Below are 26,613 nucleotides of genomic sequence, written 5' to 3' on the forward strand. Positions count from 1 at the left end.
CAACCTCTGGAGTGAGGAAACACATATAAAATCACTGACCTGCTTATTAAACCAGGATAAGGAACCAACACTGGGATGTCCTACAAGCATCTAGGATGCTGTCATTAATACTGCTAGCCTACCTTCAGCTCGTTGTCAGTTTGTAGAGCTGCTGCTGAGCCTGCCCAGTTTGTTCCAAATGTCAGGCTTGTTTGCTGTCTCTTATGCGCGCTCTCACTCTTTCTGTGTTCCCTTTGCTTTTTAAAGACACTGCAGTGCTGTTTATCTCACTTATCCTTCTCCCTCTGAGTTCCCCATACAACACTGGTGCTAACCACAGTTTATTTGAACTGAACACAATACAGAACTCTCAAATCCAGGTGGCACCTGGCAATTTATGAGGCTTAACCACAAAATTCATATAAACAAGGTCGTCTTGTGTGAGACTTCTGGGCTCTGAGATAAGTATGCAGACTCTCTCTGAGGAGCACCTGCACTGTTTTTTAACACAAAGTTTGCCTTTAGCTTTTTTCTTTATAGTTTCATAACTGCTTTCTTCACTGTTAACTCTCTGAGAGGAAAACCTAGTCTTGGTCACCCTGGTGCTCCACATCAAAACTATTTCACTGAAGACCAATGTCTCACTTCCCCAGCCAACCTTCTGCAGTTTGGGTGAATGACAACAGGGATCACAAAATATCCATGCTTCTGATACCAGTATTTAATTTTCATGGCTATTACCTCTTTAGTAATGTGTATCTAGGGTCTTGAATGCCCTGAGCAGGTAGGACAAATCATCAATATAAAAGTTAGTTACCTACTTATTGAGTAATTGGTATGTATTACAGCAGGTATGGCCCATAGGTGAGCACAAACAGCAGCCAGTAGAGTCTTTTTCCTGAAAGCCCAAGAGGAAAACCTATGCTTAGTTTCCACAAAGCAGCTATCTCAAAAACTGATTCAAAGTGGAAAGATGCTGTTGTATAACAGCACCCTGAAAGTTTTCAGTCTCTACACACAACATTGTGCAAAAAATTCTAGTGATCCATCAGGTCCTTTCAAACATGAACCTAAGTTCACACTCCAGAAGCAGGGATTTGCAACAGGAGAAAAACTGCATAAACACTCAAGCATTTCCCTTTTTCTGGAGACTTTGTGATCCTGCAGGACTCAAAATCCACTTCTGACTTGCATGATTTTCCCTGAGAAGGTGGCTGAGGGAGGCCACAGTGCTTACATTGTGGTCAGGATCTCCCAGTTAATGCACCTCTTACCTGACAGCATCTGATGTCAGCCAGGAGAAAAACCAGCAAAAGTTGTAGTACTTGATGTATGCTATAGCTAAAATAGGTGAGAGGACTCATACTCTTTTATCTACTCTCATCTTACAATGCTTTCAGTTCTTAGAATCATAGAAGCCTCTAGGTTGGAAAAGGCTCTTAAGATCATTAGGTCTAACCAACAAACCTAACATGGCCGAGTCCACCACTAAATTTTGTCCCTAAGTGACACATCTTCATGTGTTTTAAAAATCCCCTTGGAATGATGACTCAACTACTTCTGTTACCAGTTTGTTCCAATATCTTCAACCCTTTTGGTGAAGAACTTTTCCAAATATCGAATCTAAACCTCTCCTGGTACAACTTGAGGCCATTTCCTCTTGTCCTATCACTTGTTGCTTGGGAAATAGCCCAAGCCCACCTTGATACAATGTCCTTGAAGGAAAGGCAGTTGAAGAGAGCAGTGAGGTCTCCCCTGAGACTCCTTTTCTCCAGGCTAAACAACCACAGCTCCATCAGCTTCTCCTCATACGACCTGTTTTCTAGACCCTTCAGCAGTTTCATTGCCCTAGCAATGTCTTTCTTGTAGTGGGAGATCCAAAACTGAACACCAGATTCAAGGTGCAGCCTCACCAGTGCCCAGTACAGAGCAACAATCATTTCCCTGGTCCTGCAGGCCACACTATTGCTGACTCAGGCCAGGGTATAATTTGCCTTCTTTGCCACTGGGCACTGCTGGCTGGTTTTGAGCTGTCAACCAGCACCTCCAGGTGCTTTTCCAGTTATTCTGACTCAAGCTATTCTTGTTAGATGATGTCTTGGAGAAGTGGTTAGTCCTGAGTCTTTGTGCCACATGACAGCACCTGCAAACCAGTGTAAAGATTCATGCCAAAGCAAGTAATGTATGGAGAAAGGAAGCAAAGTGTTTAAGGAATATGCAATGCATGGAGAAAGTAAAAGGTTTTAGAGACAAATGCTGAAATCCTTGCTGAGATGCTGACACACAGAGAACCCTAATATGAAATAAATCCCAATCAGAAACATCTGAATGGAAGTTTCAGGATAAAGTAGATCAGAAGCCCTAGATGTCATTCCAGGTCAAGGCAGTGTGGGACAAGGATGTCATGACTGAGGCATTTCTGGACATCTGAGAACATTAGATGGCTACGGCCTGAGCTCACTACTCTGCTGTTTTCCCTGAACTTCTTAACAACATACTTATTTTACTATTCACTCCCTAGCACTTGAAGAGACCTTCAAAAAAAAAAAAAAAATCAGGTTGAGCTGCAATGCCAGATATCAATCAAAATCACTCTCTGCAGTCACAGACTGATTTTCTCTCTTATCTTGAAATGGCAGGCACAGTTTTCTCACAATGTGCATTGTTAGGATTGAGGAGTTTGAGGTTCTTTGAGAAGTTTAGCAGATATCTCCCTCTGGGGTGCTTATTCAAAACTTCACTCGGGTGGCTGGCTGCCTGTCCCATCCCTTCAGGAGCCTGAGTTCCTGTGCAAAACCCCACTCAACAGGCACCAGCTTCCTTGTCAAAGGAACCACATGAGCATACAACAGCCTAGTCAAGTGCTTTTCTTCCAAGTACACAGGAAATCACCTTGGAAAAATATTGTCTTGTAGGGATAGAGCAGGCAGCTAAAGATTTTAATTGATCTCAAATTGCTACAGCTTTGGATGTGTTTTGTGCCTGTAAGAGCACAATTGCCGAACAGTTTGAGCTGCACAGATCCAGTACTGGAAAATGTTTTCCCTGTGCAGTTGGCACCACCGAGTGGAGAAAAGTATTTTTGCATTTGTTTCTGCTACAGCATGAAAATTAATATGTGATAACGGGCCTAAGCCTTATAGATTTGGAAATCCTTCTGAATAAAAGAATTCATTTATTCTTGGAATAAAAACTCCAGATAAATTCCTTGAATTCTCAGTTAAAATAGGTTGGACATCAGTGCCCTTGACAGATTGCAGATTAAAAAAAAAAAAAAAAAAAAAAAAAAAAAAAAAAAAAAAAAAAAAGATTTTTCAGACATATAAAACCCTCCATCTAAGGTTATCTGTTTTACAAAGCCATGCAGTGATGAACTTCCTCATTTTACAGCTCATGAAAGCAGCATACAGTATGTTCACTTGGCAGGAGAAAAAGGGTAGCTCTGAAATTTGTCCAGTTGTCCAGGAGTGGGTCCACAAAGATTCAATTTATTTATTTGTCCTTAATGTTGTTATTTCTTTATTGTGATTATTTGGAGCCCTATCTGATGGCCCAGCTATTTCTCTCCCTCTTTAGCTTCCTGGCATGTCCTAACAAAAAAAAAATGTAGGTATGTTTTGGGCACAAGCAATGCTCGGAGGGGTGCGTTAGGGTCTGGCATGGCCTTGCATCCAGGAGCAGCACCTGCAGAGGGAGAGGTACTCTAGCCATGGAACAATCCAGTGGTTTGCAGCTCCCAGGGAGCATGGCATGCAGACAGAAACACCGAAAATCCCTGGAAAACTGTGGCTCCCAGCAAACAACACACACCCCCCACTCATATCCCCCCAAACAGTGGCAACAGTTTGTTGGATTTAAATGTGTGTTAATCAGAATTTCTTCCCAAGAAAACTGCCTAATGCAACCAACCAAATTCCCCTCGTTCGTTCCCAAGGAAATGAAGCTGTCCCGGTATTTCACTTTGACGATTGCCTGCTGCCCCGCGGGAGGCAGCGCATCCCCCCGGCCCCGGTGCCTGCGGGAGTCCCCGCGGCACAGCTGGGGCGGGCAGAGGACATTGCTTCTCGGGAGCACTTGGTTTGCGTTGAGAAATGGCTTTTTTCCCAAGCCGAGAGCACACACACCGCCCCACCACGGCCCGGCTCTCAGCGCCCGGCTTTTAGCGGCGCTCAGGAGGAGCAGAGCGCATCCGAATGCCTCTCCACAGACGGACCAGCGGCGCGGAGCGCGCCCGGCCCGGTGAAGGAGGCGGCCGCCGGCGGGGACGGGCCCGTGGGCGGCGGGGCCCCGCCCCGCCGGCGCTGCCCCTCCGCGGCGGCAGAGGGCGCTGCAGCGGCCGCCGCGCCCGGGAGGCCGCCCCGCTGCGAGCGGCCGCTCCGGCGCGGCCCCGGCAGAAGCGGAAGCGGCGGCGGGCTGGGAGCGGCCGCGGGTCGCGGTGAGTTCGGCGGCCGGGCGGGGGCTGCGGGGGACTCGGGCAGCGAGGGCCCGGCCGGGCTCGGGCCGCTGCGGGCTTGCGGCGGCGCCCGGCGCGGAGCGCTGTTCCCCGCGGCGGGGCTGCCGGCGGGGGAGCAGAGCCGCCTCCTGCCCTGCCCCGCGGAGCCCCGCGGAGCCCCGCTGCCGCTTCCGCCGCGCTCGGGGCTCGGCGCAGGGCCGGGCCGGGTGCCGGGGAGGGCGGCCTGCGCCGGGGCCGGGCGCTGGTGGGGCTGGGGCGCGCCGGGCTGCGTGCTCCGGAATTGAAACCAGCGGGGCTGAGCCCGGCCGGCCCGGGGCTCCCGGCGGCCCGGCGGGTGGGAGCCTGGCCGGACGGACTGTCCTGCCACCGCACAGCGGCCGGAGCCTGGGCAGCGGGCACTTGGAGCTGTGCTCCCGCGCGTCATCAGCTGAACTCGGGCTGTGAAACAGAGACACTCAGGAAATTATTCGGGAACGCGTTAAAGGGTAAATTGCAAGACGGGTTGCTGTTTCTAAACCCGGTAGCTCCTTTTTTCTAGTAGAGACTGTATTTAATATTTACGGTATCTTTATTAACACGAGTAATAAATTATGACTTCAGTAGTAATTTCCATCAATTTCGTGTGGCTCAGGTCGCGCTGAGCCTTTTCGTACTTAAACGGAAATCTCGGCTGTAAGTGGGAGGAAAATGTTCTAATTATATCCCTTGGACCTAGTCATTAAAGCTCCCGAAAGTAGTCCCCCATGTTTGCCTCTGACACCTTCTGCACGCTGCCCCTCAGCTCTAGATTTGTGGTGTCTTCGCTACCACTGTGAGTGATTAATAAAGTATCGATTTGAAGCTCTGGGTGAATTTTGCAGTGTGTTCACCAGCTGTTAAATGACTTGCAAGCAAACTGCTTTATCTTCCCCATAGAATGAAAAGGCCATAAAACTTCTCCTTCTAGTACAAGAACGGGGGAAAAAGTCACAGAAGTATGGTGATAAAAACACTTGGATTATTTTCATGGTATCATTCTGGGCATAATTCTTCTGTATATCCCACATTACCTACAGCTTTTCCTAATGAGTAAAAGATTCATGGAGCTCAAGTCAGACTCTGTTGAATGAGAACTTGTCAAGACATAAGTGTATTTTTAAGTTTTGTGGTATTGTAACACTGCAGTACTGCTTTCTGTCTTAGAAAACTGCTACTGTATTTAGAAAGACAAGACACACAATAGGTACCTATGCTGATAGTAGTTCAGCATGAAAAAATACCTGAAGTGAACATGCATTCTTTTCTTCTCCCACTGAACTTCCATGAGTTTACTATGTCAAGAGTAACTTTTGTATCTCAGTAGCACAGATTATCTAAGCACATGTTAAAAAAGAACAGTTTTAGATCCAGATTGTGAAAACTGGCTATTAAGATTTTCCTGGTATAAAGCATCTCAAAAAGAAAACAGAAGTAAATGTAAGGTGGAGTGAAAAGGAGTAATGATGTAGTTGTTTCAGAATGCGTCTTTAATTCACTGTTTGCTTTCCCAGGGTCTCAGATCACTTTACTAATGCCCCATACAAGCCTCATGCCTGTAGAGGTGCATGGTAATTAAGTGTAGCCTGGAGCCTGTGCCTTGTGGAAACCACATTTGTTCACACCCATACCTCTCCCTGCCTGTTTTTTGAAGTGCTTTATGGGTGTTTACTTTGTCCCCACTAGGGCAGCATCTTACATTCTCTGTACCCCTCATCTACTGAGGGGTATAGAAAGGAATAATACATATCTCAATGTGTTCTCAGTGTGCAAAGGGAGAACAGAAGCCAGAGTCACTGCCAAAGTAAAGAGTTAAATAGTACTGTTCTTCTCACTAACAGTGCTTTCCTTGTATTTGTTATTCTGAACAGTTCCCAGCAAATTCTGTCTAAAAGTTAATAAACTGAAGAAAGTTTCAGGGAATTTTAGCCTGGGTTTGGTTTTTTTTGGTTATGGAAAAACCCATAGAATATCTTTTTAAATACAGTACAGTATACTTTCACTGCTCACTAAAATTAAATTTGTTTTGACAGGCTTCAATAGGATAAAATATGAATGCAACTGTGAGTGTGCCACCATCTAGTCTCCTAAGTAACATTCAAGCATGAAAATACTTATATGATTAAAGCCTGACAGCATTCTTTGCAAATAAAGAGAGATCACCTGGAAAGTTCAGAAACCCCCTTAAGGGCTGCTCTGCTCTAGTCAGGAGCTCTTGGTAGTCTAGTGATCTCTGAATGTTGTTTGGTTTTGCCTCAAACAAAAATTCTTTCAAGTCTTTAGGTTCACATTTTAAAATGGTGTGAGTGGATGTCTGAAAGGTTGCTGCTATTAGAAAAAGAGAAAGTTTGTATCTCAAATAAATAAGCAACATGCTTGCAGACGCTGACAAGAAATAATTTCGTTTTTGCAGTTACAAGTTCTGCTTGACTCTCCCATCGCCTCAGCTTGTCTAGCCATTTGATAGCTTTGAACGTGTTTTATAGGTATTAATTAAAAGACATTAGCATAATTCCATGTGTTCTGCCTGGATGAGACCATACTGATGATAGCTAGAAACCTCCTACTGGAAACATATGGTGCTTATCAGTTATCAGTAGACCATTGATTAATGTGCCTGGGAATAAGTGTTGCAAGTATTACTCCATAAACAAATTATCCAAAGTCACTCCACTGGTCTGTCAGTCTCATGACCCAGAAATCTACAGATACATATCCAAGGCAGCTGAAGAAGAGAGAAAAGTTTGGCCAGTTTTCTGTTGATGCAGTGCTAAAGGCATTTCCCTGCTTTGTGTGTGTTGTCCAGGCTGCACGGAAATTAATTATATTTGTGAACTTTGAGTAAGAAAAAGGATTTGGAATAGTCTTCTGTATTGATTGATTATTTATATGGGTAGTCAGTATCAATTTTCTAGAAAAGGTCATGTGGAAATTAATTGTATTGAGCACTTCCTGATTTATAATAAAAAATTTCTCATATCACAACTGATACTTCCTTGCACAGTATTCTGTAAGTTAATGCTTTAAAATATGATTTTATATTTCAGTGTAAATAGTATATAATGCCTAATTTTACTTCCTCCCTAATGCTCTTAATGATAGTGGGATTTTACAGGCAATCTGAAGATACTTTCTTATACCAATGATTTTTTTTATTTATTTAGAGGAGTTTGGTGTTTGAAAATCTGTGAGTCCTAACTCAACTTCATTATACTATGGGAGTTGAAAAATCAGAGTACTGAGCTTTGTTGCATGCATTAATTTAAAATATGGGCAGTTTAAATTCCGTTTGGAAGTAGTTTTTTTCCATCATAAGGTACATTATTCTTGCAGGAGTTTGCTCTTCTGCCTGTCTGTGCTATCTCACATCAGCCTAATCACTGTGTAATGTAGCAGTGTAAATAGCAGCAGAGCACAGGTTAGTGAAGGAAGGTGTCATTATGGTTCAAAGTTGGAAGAGCAGGATGGGAACTCCTTTTCTTTTGACTGTCCTTTAACTGTCTTTTCTGGGGCATGAAAGTTTCATCCTTAGGGCATTCCCAGATTTCTGCAGCACAGGTAATGATCAAACAAGTTCTGTCCATTACCACTTGGCATGGAAAGCACCTTTCTTTCTGTTGGCAAACAACATAGCTGTTGCCTTGGAAAGCGAAATCAACCTTTGCCAGCCCAAGGCCTGCGTACCTCTGTGCCCAAGCTAAAGCCCATCATCTTCAGAGTCAGCAGGTCTGGCGGCACTTCCTAGCTCTAGAAAAGAGCATTTCAGGTACATTACCAAATGTAGTTTAAGACTTTCTCTGCCTTAGAAACTCCACACTAGCAAAAGCAAGAATTACCATGTAACGATCCAGTTTAATTGCTGTTATTCTTGGTTCTGAAAGCTGAATTTTGTGGAAACAAAAAAGGTACAGAGAGCAGTCTAGAAAAGCATTTAATGTGTTAAAATACTAACATTAAAAAAAAAAAGGGATAAGTTCTCAAGGCTGTGGTGTACACAAGGTATTTAAATTAATATTTGGATATTCTTGCACTTGCATTTGACTTAGTTTTGTTCAGCACAGAGGAAGAACAGCAGCTATTATCAGTAAGAAGAAAAACTAATGTGGTCTTTAGGAGATCTTAGTTTTATTTCACTAGAAACCTGTTTCATAATCAAAAATAAAGGGTAGCAGCTTGATTTGAATTTTGGGATGTATCCTAGTTTGAGGTTTAAAATCCATCCTTTTCTAGCCTAAGCATTTTTTGAATTCCCCATGAGAGGAAGGTGAAAAACTGTTACAGTAAGCTCACAGATTGTCTGCTCTGCCTTCACTGGGGAAAAGTCCTGTCATTACTATTCAAAGTACACTTTCCTGTGGCTGGTTTCATCCTAGCACTGCTCTGTCCAAAAAGATTAACCTATGTTCTACTCTTGGACGATAAAGTAACTTCCACAAGAGACAGGTCTAATTCCTAGTACAGAACTTAAAACATATAGAGAAATTAGTTTGAACTATGCTGGAGTAATAAGGCCTTGGTTAATTGTCTGAGTAACAGTAGTGTGGATTTTGATTTGGAAAGTTGTGCCTTGCCCCACAACTAAACTATGTGTGGAGGAAGGAGGATTTTGCTCACAGATAAGGTAAAATTGATAAGAGTAGTAGGAGGAATCCTATCTTAGATAAAATATGAACAAAGTTTAAAATCTGGCTCTTAATCACCGTAAATTGCTTTTTTGTGCCTGAATTTCCCAAGTTAAAAAGATACTTGCACTTCTTTTTTTGTGAACCACTTGGTCATATGCAGATAAAAAGCTTAATGTAGGAGTGGCATATATCACGAATAAGGGGTTTTTGTGTCAGACTGGGATGTTGGCTGATTGCAGTGACTCGTTCATTAAACTGACTCTAGTATGGCAGCTGGTTTCTGTAGACTGCATATACATACCTGCTATGTCTGTAGAAACAGTTCAAATGGCCAAAGAGATAGTGCTTGCATAGCACTTAAATCTACAAAGTGTTCAACTAGTCAGATTATACCAAGTCAGATCCTGGCTTCTTCTTTATAAGAACAGAATTGTAAATAGTATGGGATTTTTTTTTTCCCGGGAACAGCCCAAGAGAAGAGTCATGCACTTCTTGTGAAGTGCATATATTTCTTCTTGTGACTTCCTGAATTCCTTTGTGACATTGCTAAAGGGACGTATGTTCCTCTTCCCTTTCTTAGTCTCACTAAATATATTCCTGTGGCATAGAGTAATGTGAATTTTTCAGTCCTAGGATGGTCTGTGGATTCTAATATCCTGCATACCAACATTCCCACTCCATTGACCCAATACAGTTCCCATGATTTTTCATGAAATGTGGCCCATGGACTGATCATCCTCTGCAGCAGTTGTTAAATAAGTTATGTTAGTTTAACAGTGGAAACAAGCTGGGTTTCTTCTCTGGAGAGAGTAGATCTACTGATATCAGGCTAAAAAAAAAAAAAAAATCTCTGTCACATAGAGCATCATTCTTAGCATCGATTCCTCTGCATCCATTCTAAGTCACCGGGGAAGCTGGTGCCTTTGTGGGATTAAACTGCTCTTGTCTGGACAGTGGCTGGAGCAGCTGCTGGGAGCACGCTCAGTGTTTAATTTGTATTGCTGTTGTGTTTAGGAGCCTCGGTGATAAAGCCTGTTGTGGTGGATAATGTATAGGGGCAATGCATTGAAGTGGAAAACAGGAGTGGAAATGAGTAGCACTCTTTGGGTGCAGTTCCAGACAGCTCTGCTCTAGAGTAATTTCTGCAGAAAGGGAGCACTGCTGGCCAGTTCAGTACAACTCAGAACTTTCAGCCTGTGCTTTGAGGTTCTGTACCTTCAATGGTATTTTGGAAATTTCAAGAATGTTGCTCTCCAGATACTTCTCATACCCCTGCATACCCCAACAAGATGGAAAGTCATATATTTATACAACAGAATAAAAGTTCTGGTTTGCTTATTTTTACTATAACCAAAATATGGTAATTTCTTTTCTTTAGATAGATAAGCCTCTTTTTTATGGTCTGAATAGCTGGAAAAAAATAGCTCATAGTGTGGCAGTATTGCCAGTTGTTTATCATGTAAATGGCCTAAAGCACATTCCTGTGATTTTTGCATGTGTTCAAAATATGTTTCCCATAAATGCTAGTTGAGGCCTTGTGTGATTAGTATTTCTGTTAATTTTTTGACACTGAAGATGTCATAAAATAAATATGCAAATAAAACTACCTGTATGTCCTCCTCTTGTCCATGAACATTTTGTAAAAATGTGTTGTGGTATTCAAATTCTGATACAGGCAAGAAAATTTTCAGTTTTGTGAGTTCATGGTCAAGGTAATCCTATTCATTCTTCTGTCCTCAGCATCTGCAGTAGTGATGCAGATAAACAGTTCTTATGATTTCATCTCTTGATTGGATTTCCATCCCTAATATATTTTAAATGACATAATGGTATTACAGTGAATTCATTAGGTGAACACTGCAAGAGAATTTGTCTATGCTGCTGTGCAAAAGATTATCAAATCTGAGTTTACTGGGCTTGTTTTGCATGCCTGGCTCCATAACCCTCAGACGACTCATACTGCCGTGCAGCTGGTGATAATCTCTGTGTTTCAAAGAAATGCCATTTATAGAAAACTAACCACAGCAGGATTCTAAGAAAATGATTGTAACCATTAAAAGAATCAGGGGAGAGGAAGGTTTCTTGGTCTTTAGAATTTGTAGTTGTTGTTAAGACCTTTTTTAAAGGTTCTCTCTGTGTAGGAGCACTAGCAAACTGTTTGGGGATAGGTGCACTTTTTCATTTCATACCTATGAGTTCACCCTTCTTTGGAGGAGTGCTGTAAAAGCAGGCTTTAGTATGCCATCCACCAGTCTTCAGGGAAAGGCGGCTTTTATCTTCTGTTCTTACAATCATGTCCCTTGTCCTCCCTGCCAGCTAGCCTGCAAGAGGGAAAGGAGAGCAAGAGCTCTGTTGGAGTAGACTAGTAATTTGTAGATAGCTTTTGAGCTGTGGAATTATTATCCTTATCTCCTTTGTAGCTTCTTACTCAATTTAAAGTCTTGTTGGCAGTTTTAAAATGTTATCAGCAGTGCTGTATATTTGAATTTAATTTACAGCACATCAGCTGCTTGGTTTAGGTACTTGGACTTATATTTTATTTGTGTTCCTGCAGCTAAGTCAGTTTGAAATCTATGTTGTGAATTGCTTGATACAGAAAATGGTAAATAGCATATATACACTGCAGGGAAAATAGGGAATTGAGTTGTTGTCCTCCAAGAAAACTTGATTCTGTAAAGCATTTTTTTCACATAAAATCTATTTGAATGTCTTAGAAGTAAATAATACGAAAGGGGTAAAGAATCATCTTCAGTAGACATAGCAAGGACAAAGAGGAATGATTTCTCTTTTTACAGAAATCAGATAGTCATATGTAAGAGATTACAGAACGGGTTGGGGGGGTGTTTGAACTATGCTGACAGGATGCAGTGTCCTTTCCTACGTATCACAAGATAAGCAAAAAAAGATAATGGGGACAAAACAAAACCAGTGATTTTGAGTAGAACCAAATCTGTAACTCCGTTCCAGTATTTCTAGTTGTAAATAAATATTGTTCTTGCCTGGGAGGGAGGGTTTGAAATACTTCAAATTAATCCACCTTTTTGCCCCGTTGCAGCGCACTCCCGTGTAGCCGTCGCTCAGCTGCCATGAGCTTGCTGCACAGTGACAGCAGCTGTGGAGGCCGAGATGGGGAGAGCGGCTGCTGCGCAGCCATGGCCAGCGCCTGCAGCGCCGCAGCCAAGGAGGAGAGCTCCAGCGTGGGCAGCGGCGCGGGCACCGCGCCCGGCTCCTTCAGCGAGGAGACGCAGGGCTACGACGTGGAGTTCGATCCGCCGCTGGAAAGCAAATACGAGTGCCCCATCTGCCTGATGGCTCTGCGGGAAGCGGTGCAGACGCCGTGCGGCCACCGTTTCTGCAAAGGCTGCATTGTCAAATCTATCAGGTAAAGGAAACTTGTGGAAGGTGTTTTTAAGAAGAAATTCATGTAGCAGAGCAGTTCAAGGTCAATCTAAACTGAATAGAGCTGCCCAAGATGTATTACCAGTGAGTGCTGATAGAACTCTGGAAGTTTACTATTCGTTAAAGGTGCTATATATGGCCAGAATGTCACAAGTTTGGAAGTTTTATGAGTTTTAGATGATTTGCCGTTTTCACAGATTTACTCAAGTTATGATTAAACTTCAAATAATAATTAAAAAGGAAAGGTAGACAAGTCCCCCAAATAAGTTCCATTTCCAGCTCAGGATTATAAAACTACCTGTCTTTTGCCAATGATTATTTCTCTTGACAACTACAGAAAACTACAGACAACCTGATTTCTTGGTGCAGATAAGGCAATTCATGCTTTCAGTTCTTCACTTGAAATTAGCTGCTTCCTTCTTGAGCTGGAAGAGAGAATGTGATGAGGGAATAGTTTTGAACAAAGCATCAGGAGAGGAAACCAGGTGGCATATGAGGGCCTGGGAATAAGACAGAAAGGCGAGAGCAGGCTGGGTTCATAAAAATGGATGATTGAAAGGGCAAGAAAGGGCAGAGAGTACCTTGTAGAGAGCACTTGCCTTAAATCTAAAAATGAAGTCATCAGTGTCCCACACATGTGAGTGAGTATTGGATTACATTGATAGATATTATGCTGTAGGATTTTTCCTTTTCAGCATAAGCCAAATTTTTTATCTAGTAATTGCTCAGATAGCTCAAATGTCACTTTAATAGGAATTTATATATTCAATTCTGTGTGACCCATATGTAGAACTGGCTCATTTTCAACCTTACTTTGCACACTTTTTGTAAAGATCATTAAACTGTCTTCAGGGTTACTGTGTTTTTCCCTGGCATTTATTTTATAGCCTGCAAAATGGACAGTGCTTTCTTGATTGGTCTTTCATACCATTTGTTCATAGCTGTATTCGATTTCTTTTTCTTCCCTATCCCATCATTTGTAGCTTACTAAATGAATAGTATGCCAGCAATTACGTTCTCTGAATACAGTGTTTTGTGGGCTTCTCTGTAGTTTATGCTACACAAATTCTCTGGAAGAATTTCTCCATGAACAGGACCATGACCAGAAGTTTCTGCTTCTTTTATACCTTTTCTGTATTATATTTCATTTCTATGAGTAGTGATGACTGTTTCAGTGAATACTAAACAAGATGGAAAGCATTTTTTTCTTTTGATACTATAGATCATCAGTGTAATATTTCAGATGTTTCATTGCTGGTAAAAGTTTTCCCTCATTCCCCACTGAACTCTGTCTTTGAGGGCAGTTTGAGTGACTGTGAAAGCAGGGAGGACAGCTTGAAGTGCCAGAATTCCTGAAGGGCTGACCTGCATGCTTAATTGGCATCCATAGATCAAGCTATTGATTTGGATTATGTAGTGTCTACAGTATGGTATTGATTTGCAGTATGTACTGTCTACAGTACCAGATTGATTGAGGTATTGAGAAGCTTCTACAGAACTAAAATGAAAACAGAAAGGGGGATTTTACATTCTCTAAGTACTGCTTTTTTTTCACTAAGTGATTGTCACAGCCTCCATTTGATCAGGAAAAATTGCTTCTCTTCATTCCTCATTTCTCCACTGTCTTAACTCAAGTGAACACAGAGATTAAGAATTTTAAATTATGAAGGATGGAAAAGCAATTTTTGAGTAATTGCTTCTTATGACTTACACAAACAGTTGTTTGTGTGGAAGAAGTTGTGGCTGCAGTTAGGAAAAAAAATGTAAAAACCTTTTAAAAACTGGACTCTTGGATCTTACAGTGTGAAGGACATGATTAGATGAGATTTCATCACAGTAAAAAGTTTGCCTCCCAGAAAATCTTGGTAGCTTTTTAAATAAAGCTGTCTGAAGTACTTTGAATTGTTATAATTCATGGAAGAGGAGAAGCTTATCTACCTAAGTAACTACAAATGTGTTTACAAATGTTACTTGTCAACAAAATATATTGCTGGAAATTTTAGAAGAATTAACTGCAGGTGCAATAGCTAATTCAATTTCACTCCAGTCCTCTCCTGTATCTTAGGGCAAGGCTGACTTAGGGTTTGTAGTAGAGCTTGCCAAATAGCAGAACTTCTGTTTATTAGAAAAGCAGAGTTGTGAGGTACCAAGGGGCAGCAGGGACATCTTTGGGTGCTGGCAGTTCATCCAACAGCTGGCATGGCTGCAGTTAAAGTCTCTGCCAACTGTCTCAGCTTCTCAGCTAAACCGCTCGCTTGTTAAAACCACAGAGCAGGCTTTTCTTTCAAAATTATTCTGGCTTTACTCTTGATACCTGTATTTTAATCTCAAGGGAATTTACAGGAATAGTCATTGTACTTTGTAGCAGGTGCCCATTGTTTCACAGATACTGTTGTGAGTGGCAGAGCGCAGTGTGATAAATTCCAGCATAGGAAAGCCTTCACTGTAATGTGAGCTAGAACTCAGGTACATAAATTCAATTCTGTCACAGGAAATATGTAGCAACATCTTTGTTTGTAGATGGACCTTAGTAGTGTTTTAAATACAATCCTGATTCTTGTAAATAGTATTTGAAGCCAGTTTAATATCCTAAAATGAGTTACTGCTTTTCCCTTACTACACTTTTCCTGCTTTGGAAAATTGCATTTTATTCTTATTTTGCCCTTTATCTGCTAGTTATTTAAACTAGGGATTTGGTAATCATTATTCCAAATTAATCTGTTGTTGGCACTTTTCCTACTTTGGAAAATTGCATTTTATTCTTATTTTGCCCTTTATCTGCTAGTTATTTAAACTAGGGATTTGGTAATCATTATTCCAAATTAATCTGTTGTTGGCTACTCTGATTTATGATTAGCTTTTCCTTATAGAAATAAAGCTGCTGTCTTATCAGCAGGCCTATTGAGCTGTCTTCATGCTCCACTAAACAGGGCGTTTGTAACCAAGCTATACCTGTGAAAACTGATTTCCTGTAGGTTGTGAAGTGAGGGAACATTTCTAGCTTGTGACAAAGATCACACTGGTCATAGCTCGGGGAGCTCTGAAACAAGGCAGGCTAGGTGTTTTCTTTCTTCTACTTGTTTAGGAGTGATTCTCAGGCATGTGGTGAGCTTGCTCTGCCAGCAAAACTTGTGAAAGGAAGTTCATTACTTCTTTTTGAAGTGGCAACTTTACCTCCACTTCCTCTAGTAGCGTTGCTGATGAAGTTGCTGAGCAATTATTTCCCTTTCCAACAAAGAACATAAATTCCTTCCTGGTCTCCACAGCCCACTAGGTTCTATTTCCCCTCATGCTTGCAGGCAGTGACAATGATCTGGCCTTTCAGTCTTGCACCACAAGTGCTGTCTGACATTTTTCCGCCCCATGTATTTTTCCATTTTATTGCTGTTTCCGTTAGCACTCAGGAGCTTTGATTCCTCATTCCTCTTTAACTGCATTATTTAATTGTGAATCAATATGTTGGCCTACTGCTTTCAGAATGAGCTGATACTGGAAAGTTTGATGGAGGTGATTCCCTTTTTTACTCCATTTCTACTGATTTTTGTATATACATGCAGGCAGACAGAACCTGATGAACTGGAGCAGGCTGCTAGTTACCTTGTGCAGGTTGCAGGCATCCATGTTCCATCAGATTCCAAACCTTCACCAGTTAGCAGTGACTTCCAGCCTGTTTGCTGTTGAAATGGCTTCAGATGCAACATTCGGTTCTAAGTCCAGTGTAATTTTCATAGTTACTAATAATTTTTGTGTCTGGAGGTTTTCACCCTATTTGCTGTATAGTGAAGTTGAAGGATGACCAGCTGATCAAATGGTTGTTTAACAAAACCAGCAAACTGAGCAGTGTGTACTGTAATGCTAAACAGATGAAGTCAGTCAAGAAAAAAAGACAATTTTGCTTTTATTCATAGCTGTGATCACCTTGGCTGTTTATAAAATGAGAAAGAAATGAGAGGAGGTCTAAGAAAGTTTAAGTAATTGCTTTGAAGTAGCATGTGAAATATTCTTTGATGTTGGAGCTATGTGAAGTACCTGCAGAAACAGGACTGTAAGTTCTTAGTGTCTTTACATACTCCTCAAGTTTATTTCCAGAGTACTTAACATGCCATTTGTACAAATAAAATGTGTTTGAGTTTGAAAAGTGCTGCAACCCCAGTCATATCACCTCCAGTGAAACTGTGTGTTTTCAATTTTTCTGAAATACATTTCATATTTTCTGATCATTGCCACATAAATACCATTGTTTTTAAAGATCTTTTTACTGTGTTATTATTTGGCCACTAATGTCTTGCTGGTGTAAAAAATATTTTAAATTAAGTGCTTGGAAATCTGTTGATAATATTGGAATACCTTTTCTTGCTTTTCTGCCTTGTAGAGATGCAGGTCACAAATGTCCTGTAGACAATGAAATTCTGCTTGAAAATCAACTTTTTCCTGACAACTTCGCCAAACGGGAAATCCTTTCATTAATGGTCAAATGTCCCAACAAGGGCTGCAGCATGAAGATGGAGCTCAGGCACTTAGACGTAAGAAGTAGTTTTGAAAATATAGAACTTTGTTTTCATGGGCAAGTAAAAATTTGAATTAACTTATATAGATGGTCATACCTGATACTCATTTATGCTGACTACATGCGTTTTTCTTTCAAGATTATAGCTACACATACTGGTTTTTAATGATTTTTAGTTGTAGTTAGGTGATTCTCAAGGGAGAATCACAGTGCATGACAATTGTACTAATGCAGCTTTCTGCTGAGGATCATTCATGTCTGCCTTTTGATCAGCTATGTCCATGCTTCACACAAGTTTATTAAAGTCAATTGAATAGTCTCTCAAAGTAGCTACATATAACTGTTTTGGAAAATAATATATGCAGTTAAAAGAATAAATATAAAACTAATTTTTTACTGAGAGCTTTCTTAAAGCTCTGAATACATGAAACATTGACCTTTGTAGTGGGACAGTAACAGGCTGTTGGTTGAGTCAGCATAAGTGTATAAGGATTTCCTTGCATGAAGAAAAGATTGGGATTAATTTGTCTTGTACTGTGCTTTCTCTTGGAAATGGAAGAGATGATAGTTCTTATTTGAAGTATCAAATCCCTCTTCTGCCCTTCTGCAGGACCACCAGCTGCAGTGTGATTTTTCCACTGTGGAATGCCTTCAGTGCCAAGGAACCTTCCCAAAGAACCATCTGAAGGAGCACATGACCCACGAGTGTCCAAGGCGTCAAGTGTGCTGCCCAAACTGTGCCACGTCTATGGCCTATGAAGATAAAGAGGTATTTGCAGGAGTCTCAGTTTGTCAAGCTGCATTCACATGGGTTTGCTTGGAAAGGGTAGAGCAGTAAAAATAAATCAAAAGAAAAATCAGCTGAAAGGTTTTGGTCTAGAAGAGCTCTTTGTGCTCCTGCACAGCTGAGAAGCTGCAAACTCGAGACATGAGCCTGGAACAGGCAAAAGCTGGGGAGAGTTTGTCCTTAAATACAAACTTACGTGGAACCATGTGGTGTGAGGAGACTTGTGGATTTGTGTAAGAACCACTGATTTCTGACCTTACCATCAGACAGGCTGTATCTACTGCCCATGAAACACAGAAAGCAGTATTTACATGTGCAGTTTTTATGCCTGGGGGAGAGAATGTATCAGGAGATAATTATTTTGGGGACATCTGCTACCACACAAGACGAAGATAATTTCTGAATTCTTCCCCTGGCTCTGCATTTTTTACTTGGGTGATACTGAGGATAATAGTTTCCTTTTGCTGTTACCATTTCTTTATCTCTATAGGGATGTCTTTTATCTCAATGACTACTGAATGTTCTTGGATATTAATATTGTGAATTGTCAATCAAATGTACCTCATATAGTCCAACAATACAATTAAAAAGCAAAAAAAGTGCTTTCATATAGTTCCAGTACAATTGAACATTAATTTTAGAAACTTAGGGTTAAAATCAGGTTTCTTTGAAGCATAAGAGCTTTAGGAAATAAAATATCTGCAACTTTATGAAGCTCATGTATAAGTCCAGGAAAAAGCAATAACAGAAAACATACTGTTCAGAGTAAAGGGATTCTCTTTGTTTCACATTTGCATATAGCTACATGCAAAATTACGTATATGAATAAAAATCTTATGTCTGATGAAGGGTAATTAGCCTTCTCTTAAATTGGGCAACTGTACTGATGCTTTGCCTTTCTTTTTTCTGTTTGATCACTTAAGCTTCATGACCAAACCTGCCCACTTGCCAGTATATATTGCGAATATTGCAACACAGTGCTCATCAGGGAGCAGGTAAGAGACTCCCTTTTTCTCTGTTTATTCTAAGTCAGATGCTTCATTTTTACATTGCTTCTTTAATCTGAAATTAAACTTGAAGATACAGTTTGTCTACTAGCTGCTAAATCACTACCTGCCTCTCTGAAAATGTCCAGTGCAGGTGTGATACTCCCTTAAATGCCACTCCAGCTTGCAGTTGCAGTCTGGCAAACCTCTGTAGGATTTTGGCTGCACATCACATTGTTCAGCTGTACTGCTTCTTGACAGGGGCCACGTCATATGTCTTTCATCTTGAAGGAAGTTGAAAAAATACCAACAACTGCCAGGGGTTATGGCTGATGTTACAAGAAGGTGTTTTGATCTGGGCAGAGATGGGGAGTTTTTGTACTTGGAAAGCCACTATTGGAAAGTAGCTATCAGTAAATTCACTATCAAACTGGGATGCTGGCTGGAATTCTGCTTGTCCATTACTGCTATAATAGCCATTATTATTTCTTCTGTTCAATAATAACTTCATTGGCAGGAAAATGATAAATATTGATTTGTTTAATTTGCGATGGCAACTATGTTGATGGCCTGGGTTAAAATAAAGAATGGTCTCGTAAAATTGCACAAATACTCTGAGAAACAGGATTGAGCTTAGTAATGACAAAGGAAAAAGTTGTTAGGTAGAATAATGAATTGAAGAAGTGGGGAACAGAGAATGCTAAACATTTGTAATAATAGCTGATCTTTATTAGCCTTGTGCTTCATCATGATATTTAAAGAAGGCAAACACCTGGGGTTATATTAACAGGGATTTTGCCTGTGAAACACTGAATTATCCTTTGCTGTTTAGGGCTCATAAGGTATCTGCTGAAGTTGTGCTTTTGAGGGACAGTGGATAGGGGGGATCCAGAGCAGAGAAATGACTGATCTGGATGTGGAAAACATGGACCACAAAAAAAAAGGAAGTAACTTGAACTTTTTGAGGAAGATGATAATAGAGACACAATAAGTATAGAAACAAAAAGTGTTTGGTCTAGCAAGGAAACCTGAATGCTTTCTGAGGCCTAACATAAGAACAAAGTCAATGAGTTCCAGTACATACAAGTGGGATGTATAATTTTTATCATCAGCTAACGTCTGTTCAAAATTTCTGTATTCCCTTAAGAATTTATACACGTATAAACTGATCTGACTTCAGGTACCTGTTCAAAATCCATCCAGCTGTATCCTTTTTGGATAAGAGAATACTCTTAATGGAGAAGTAATATCAAATCTGATTTGTTGTAGATGCCTAACCACTATGACAATGATTGTCCTACTGCCCCAGTGCCATGTTTTTACAGTGCCTTTGGGTGTCCTGAAAAGGTAAGCTTTTGATCAGTACCTTCTGAATTTAAGATGTTCTGCATGATTTTGTCTGTTGCTTTTGTAATGTGTTTTCCTATTCTTGTCTAATTCAACAAACCAAAATCCTCAGTGATTTATGATTGTGGGGTTTTTGTTTTGAGCTGTCTTAATTCTGAAACAATGCATGTTGATACATTTTACTTCAAAATTGCTTTTTCAAATTTGAAAAGCTCTGTGAACAATTTGATTGATTACCTTGCTTTTATTATTTCACGTTTTCTCAGCTTTCATGTCAATAAAGTAGGTTCTAGCATTTCTTCCAAAGTTGTGGCCAAATACACTTATGACTACTAGAGCTTCATAAAGCAATTTTATTAAATTCTATAATTACTAATCTTAATACTCTTATTTCTAGTTTTTAATACCTCTTTGTAAAAATTGATTTTTCCCCTTCATTTCCACATCAGTTTTCAGACACTATTTGGTACTATGGAGCATTTTAGCAAATCAGTGAAGGGATTTAGAACACAGAAAAATTCTAAGTATATTTCTCACTAACAGTCTTGCACCATGTCTTTGTTTTGAGTTGAGCAGTGTTACTGAGAATGTGCACCATAATTGATGGATTCATAGGGAAATTATCACTCCTACAAAATCTGGATTTTTTTTATCATGAATGCTCATTAACAAGAAGGTGACCTTGAATGCACAGTGCTTGCCTTTGGAATATTTGACTAGAATGTTTTCAGTATAAAATACTCCATATTTCTTCATATCTTGCGTTTACTTTCAGGTGCACAGTTTGAAATATACTCTTCCTATTTCTCACTGTATGTACTGCTGAAATACTTAATGTTTTTACTCAAAATTGCCTCCATTTGAAGTGTGCGTGTTAGCCTTTAATAAGAAGTTGTTCTCAGTCTTTTCTCGAGAACTTAAATTTTGTTGTTTTCCTGAAGATGCTGCAGCTTCTGTAAAAATACAATCAAAGAGTCCATTATTAAACATTACATAGAATTATGCAACTATACAATATGCTATTACTAATGATAAATATTCTAACAAGAACATGAGACATCCCAAAGTCTCACACCAACAAAAACAATGGACATACCTGATTTATATTGCAGTCATTTATGTCAGTTCTGTCTTAACTTCTCAGGTTAACAATTCTATGCTGAAATCACCTCATATCTATGCTTTTGTTGAACGCCAGCTGTATCAACGTCGGGCCAAAGACACAAAGATCTTAAAGGTCTTTTCCATCCTAAATGATTCTGTGATTTGCTGTTGTTATTTGAACTTCTTTTTCAATTTTTCCTAACAGTGATCTTAAATTTGAAGCTCTCTGTTGGTAAAGTGCTATTTTGCCACACCTTTGTCCTTGATTCACTCTACTGCTTTTCTCACATGAAGAAAGCAGCTACTTGTTTGACTTTCTTCAGAGCCACATTTAAAATGTGATTGCAGATGTTTGATGTGTTCCTAATGCCGTATCTCTTAAATCCTAGATGCAAAGGAATGAACTGGCACGGCATATGCAGGAGTTCACTCAGGTTCACATGAGGATGATGGCTCAGAGTTTTCAAAATATCAGTGTTACTGCTGCAAATCCTGTACCTTTCATCAATGGCCTACCCTTTGAGCCTGCCCTTTTCTCACATGTGTCACATGCTGCATACAACTGCAATCCAGAAGTTGAAAACTTCAAGGAAACTATTCAGCAGTTGGAAGGTCGTCTGGTGAGACAAGATCACCAAATCAGGGAACTCATTGCTAAAATGGAGACGCAGAACACTCACATGGCAGAACTCAAACGTACTATCCGAAATTTGGAGGGAAAGATTACTGAAATGGAGGCGCAACAATGTAATGGTATTTATATCTGGAAGATTGAGAACTTCAGTGGACTGCAGAGAGCCCAGGAAGAAGAGAGACCTGTAGTGTTGCACAGTCCTGGCTTCTATACAGGAAAGCCTGGCTACAAGCTGTGCTTGCGCCTGCATATCCAGTTACCAAATGCTCAGCGCTGTGCTAATTTTATCTCTCTGTTTGTGCACACTATGCAAGGGGAATATGACAGCCACCTGCCCTGGCCTTTCCAAGGCACCATTCGACTTTCTATTTTGGATCAATCAGAAGGCCCAGAAAGGCAGAACCATGAAGAGGTGATGGAAGCCAAGCCAGAGCTACTGGCCTTCCAGAGACCAACAATTCACCGCAATCCGAAAGGTTTTGGTTATGTGACTTTCATGCACCTGGAGACCTTGAAACAGAGAACCTTCATCAAGGATGACACGCTCCTGGTGCGCTGCGAGGTCCTCACGCGCCTGGACTTGAGCAGTGTCCGCAGGGAAGGGTTCCAGCCCCGCAGTACTGATGGAGCCATGTAGCCTGCAAGTCTTAACCAGAGCAATGGAGCCTTACTCATGTTTTTCCACATGGATCGCAAAAGTGCTTCATTGTCCACAATGGGTTTGTAAAAGATCATAGTTGCCAACACAGTTGATCTTCACCTGAATGGAATTTTGTTGTTGCTGGTATTTTTTTCTCTGTATGAGGTTATATGTTTAAATATTTGGTAAGGTTCTCTCTTAAAATAATAAACTACTTCTGTAGCAAGCTAAATAAATGAAATGTTAGTCAAACTTAACTGCCTACAGGAAAATCCTATTGCAGAACCTGTGCATCTCAGCTTGGTAAAACTTTAGTCATATTGAATAGACTTGTAAGTCTTTTCACCTCAGTGCCTTGGAATAGATGCTGTTGCAAGGAAGGAACAAAATTAATAAAGATGAGGGTTTTTTTTTTTTTTTTCCCCACAGAGCTTGAGAAAGTTGAGAGAGTTTCTATATTGACTTATCTAGAATTTTGCATTGGCTATGTGTCTCTTGAAGTTTGAAGTTAGGGTTAAGACTTTGTTCATGTCACCAGGGGTTCAGGTATGCTTTGACCCTTTCCTCCTTCAGGAAGTTGCATGTTGATACAGATATGATGCACAGTTAATGGTGGTATTTCCAAAATATGTGAGGTAGGGTTGTGGAGAAGGCTAAATGACTCGGAGTTGAGTTTACTGAAGAAATATTTGTAATGTGGTCTGAATGTGCCTTCCTAATTCTCTTTATTTTGATAAATCTTTCTGTAAGTGTGTGCTCTAGGCTCAGAATGTTAACCACAATCATCAAGAGATACGAAAGTTTAGCATTTGATTGAAATCCCTTTGTGCTGGTGGGATCTCCTAGTACTGGACATGTTTCAGGTTGTGAGTACAAACCTGAGCAAAGGGATGTACTAAACAGAGAGGGTGATGCAGAATTTGTTTTACTGTTGTTGAAACCCAGATTTGTATCAAAGTTGAACTCATGACCTGCATCTGTTCAAGAGATCTCTTGGTGTTGTGGGTGAGGTACCCAAGTCATCCCCTGTGAATTCTCTGTGTGGCATATCAGCATCCAGCTGCTGTGGGTATTTCCTGTCCCTTTAGACAATAGGAACTGGGCCAACTCAGCAATATGGATGGTAAGGAAAGCCTATTAATTCAGCAGTGTCAGAAAAAATTGTAATCCTGTTTGCATTTAGGAAGAAAATCTGGCTTTCATAGATACTCGTTTATCAAACACTAGATTCACTGTGTCAAAGAGGTTCCTAATGCTGTATTATTGTTTTCTGTACTGATTGTATGCCATGTAAATGTTAGTTTTGACCAGTCAAAGCTGAATAGTTCAAGTTCACTGGTGCTAAACATTTTAACTTTCATGGTGCTGATAAAGTTCTGAATCTTGTCTTTAAACGGAGGGAAGAAAAAAGTTTTGTTCACCCCATAATCTAAGTACATGTCCAGATACTGAAGAAAGAACTAAACAATGCATGAGCTTACGTATATTATTTATCCAAGGCAGTGGAACAACATAAAGAGTGGAGACACTGCAGCTTAAGAGATACTGAAGTGTGTTCCAACTATGTGGCATCATCAGAGCAATACCAGTGGTGAAAGGGCACATTGCTTAATATAAATAAGACTAAAGAAAGACTACTATACTTCAGTAGTTTGGGAGGATACTCTGCCAGCCTGCATGAAAGGTAAAAGTTCCAGGACTCAACCTTCCACTTTGTTCATCATATCCAGATGAGTAAAATTTCTTCTGCTGGTAGAACCTATTAGAACCTGCTTGTAGAAATTAGATGGAAGAGGGATTGTGTTTGATGGAGTATTGTCACTACTGAAGCATGAACTTCCTGGCTAATGATAAATGCAGTAAGTTGTTGGTGACTTTAGTTGATTCTCTGTCATTTAGGGGACAGGTGAGCATATGTTACTCAAAATAGGGAAATATCTCAGCTTTAAAACCAAAGTAGATTTTATAATGAATAGCCTCATCCTATCAGCTGAATTGATCTGGAGTGTCTTCAGTTGGAGCATTCTCAGTAAAGCCATTCTTAGCCAAGAGCTGTCAATGTCCATGGCAGTGCACAGAGCCACACTGCACAGAAGGCACTGTACACGAGTTCTCCATTTTCAGGCTGTTACCTATCTGTGTTTTTTCAAGATGCTCAAAAACTACCATTCTCTTTTGTTTCCCTTCTTGTTTTTTGCGGGCAGGAGATGAGGGAGGGGGAGGCAGTCAGAAAAAACTCTTGTCATTTGAGAGTTTCTTCCTACTCCAGGTCCTTCCTCAACCCTAGAAATAAGAAAAATGTCCTTATTCTCTGTTAAAATCATTTATACCCAAGTCCCACTAAATGCATTAACACTTTCTTTGCTTTTGAAGATTTGCATTTTGAATTGAATTTTTTCTTTGAGCCTTATCTGCTAGATCTGATGTACTTCTGCCTCTGAGGAGGAAACTCCCTGTGGTGGCAGGGTTTAAATTATTCAGGTTAAAATTGTACAATAGCACAAGCCAATGGAGAATAGAAGGCTACTGCATGTATAATTCTGTATTGGCCACAGTAATATGGATGCTTTATTCACTGCTGCTATTCTACTAGTTTTGTATTTTTATATTGCCAACTAGAACTCTGAGTGGTGACAAATTACTGTAATATTAGAGTATTACATGAGAGACTGTCAGAGATCATTTTCTAAGTATCAGTTAAATCTTACTGTCATAAAAGAGATTATAAATGATAATGAAATATTTATTAATGTACTTGTTCAATTTTTGTCTTTTCCCTTTCTTTAAATCTTCTTTTGAGAACTTGTTTTACCATGGTAGACTGAGGTATAATTGCTAGAACTATTTAAATGGAAGGAGAAAGGTCTGCAGCATTGAGTTGTCACTGAATCAAAGAAAATTTTTAATTAACCTGTCCTGTGTAACTTGTTCAGCAGTGGGGTTTCATTCTGTAAATCAATGCTTTGCAGCATTACTAGATCTCAAGGTGGTTTAAAAAGTGGCTTAGCTTCTTTTATTTTTCAAATTTCTGTTGTCTTTAACATGTTTAAGGCACCAACTCTTAGTACATGTATTTGCAAAGCTGCTATGGCACAAATTTTTCAATTATAATATATTATGAATGTGTTATCTCTTTGCCTCTGAATGTCCTCCCCTGCAGGGCAGGGAAAATTATTATGCTGAAAATGTTGGTCTGTAATGTATATGTGGGACCTCAGATAATGTGAGATGTATACAATTGTTTTTTAAGTAGTCTCATGATGTGTCTGGTCATGTTTGCTATCAAGGGATTAAGCTTGCTAATGAAATTAAATCAGGGTGACCTTTCTATTCTTATTTAGAGATGGCAGCAGACCAAATACATTGATGATGGATGCAAAAGATTATTCTGTGTCAATGTTAAAGTTTTGTATTGGTTTGCATTTGAACAAAATGAAAGTACTCCTGGTCCCTTGAATGGATTGATAGTTTAATATATTTTGTAACTAATGCACAGCTATATTTCTGACAGAATTTTAAAAAATAAACTAATTAAACTGTGCACTGCATGTTGCATCTTTATTCATATTGAGGTCTATTAAAAAATATTAACTGATACAGGACTGCTGTGGTAGTGTGTCTTGTGGGTTCAAGAGATGGGTGGTATCATACAGCATCAAGAAGGCAAAGAATATACTTCAAGATAAAAACATTCTGGTATTCATAAAGAGTGTTGATAGTTTTATTAATTACTAGAAAATACAGTTCATGTAATAGATAATAAATTAAGTGTTCTCATAATCACCCTGTAATTTAAGATGTAATTCTCAAAAACGCTGCACACTATCACCTCTCTGGCCACATCTGCTTGTTTGTTTTATTTGTCATAAAAGCAACTATGGGCTGAAACTCTGTTGCAGGAGGCTGAGATCAGAAACCAGAGGGAATTCCTCTCAGTGAGAGAGGTACAGACTTTATTGCAATCTCAGATTTATCTCAACCTGGATCTGTTTTTAATAGCATCTGCAGGAAGGAATATTCAAAATCTTAAGATTCTTCTGAGTAACATTAGTAGTATTGCAGTAATGTGCTGTTAATGTCAAGTTAATTATGACTTTGTCTTTCATCCAGGTTGGTCCTAATAGCTTCCATGAGTAA

At 40.0% G+C, this 26,613-nt stretch overlaps 1 protein-coding gene across 1 annotated transcript; it reads left to right on the plus strand.

The window, feature by feature from the left end:
• Positions 1-4,338: 4,338 nt before the first annotated feature.
• Positions 4,339-26,017, plus strand: TRAF6 (TNF receptor associated factor 6). The gene is made up of 7 exons (XM_021555077.2): positions 4,339-4,414; positions 12,128-12,454; positions 16,844-16,994; positions 17,589-17,747; positions 18,689-18,760; positions 20,021-20,098; positions 21,592-26,017. Exons 2-7 carry the CDS (start codon positions 12,159-12,161, stop codon positions 22,471-22,473), a joined length of 1,638 nt encoding a protein of 545 aa, XP_021410752.1. The 5' UTR covers positions 4,339-4,414; positions 12,128-12,158; the 3' UTR covers positions 22,474-26,017.
• The last annotated feature ends 596 nt before the right edge of the window (positions 26,018-26,613 follow it).

Source organism: Lonchura striata, chromosome 6 (assembly GCF_046129695.1).
Source record: "Lonchura striata isolate bLonStr1 chromosome 6, bLonStr1.mat, whole genome shotgun sequence".
Taxonomy (NCBI): Eukaryota; Metazoa; Chordata; class Aves; order Passeriformes; family Estrildidae; genus Lonchura; species Lonchura striata.

What these genes read in the sequence shown, in the direction of transcription:
- TRAF6 (XM_021555077.2), top strand. Translation starts at nt 12,159, where the DNA reads ATGAGCTTGCTGCACAGTGACAGCAGCTGTGGAGGCCGAGATGGGGAG. An exon ending in TGCATTGTCAAATCTATCAG is followed by an intron (nt 12,455 to 16,843) that starts GTAAAGGAAACT and finishes TCTGCCTTGTAG; the next exon opens with AGATGCAGGTCACAAATGTC. An exon ending in TGGAGCTCAGGCACTTAGAC is followed by an intron (nt 16,995 to 17,588) that starts GTAAGAAGTAGT and finishes GCCCTTCTGCAG; the next exon opens with GACCACCAGCTGCAGTGTGA.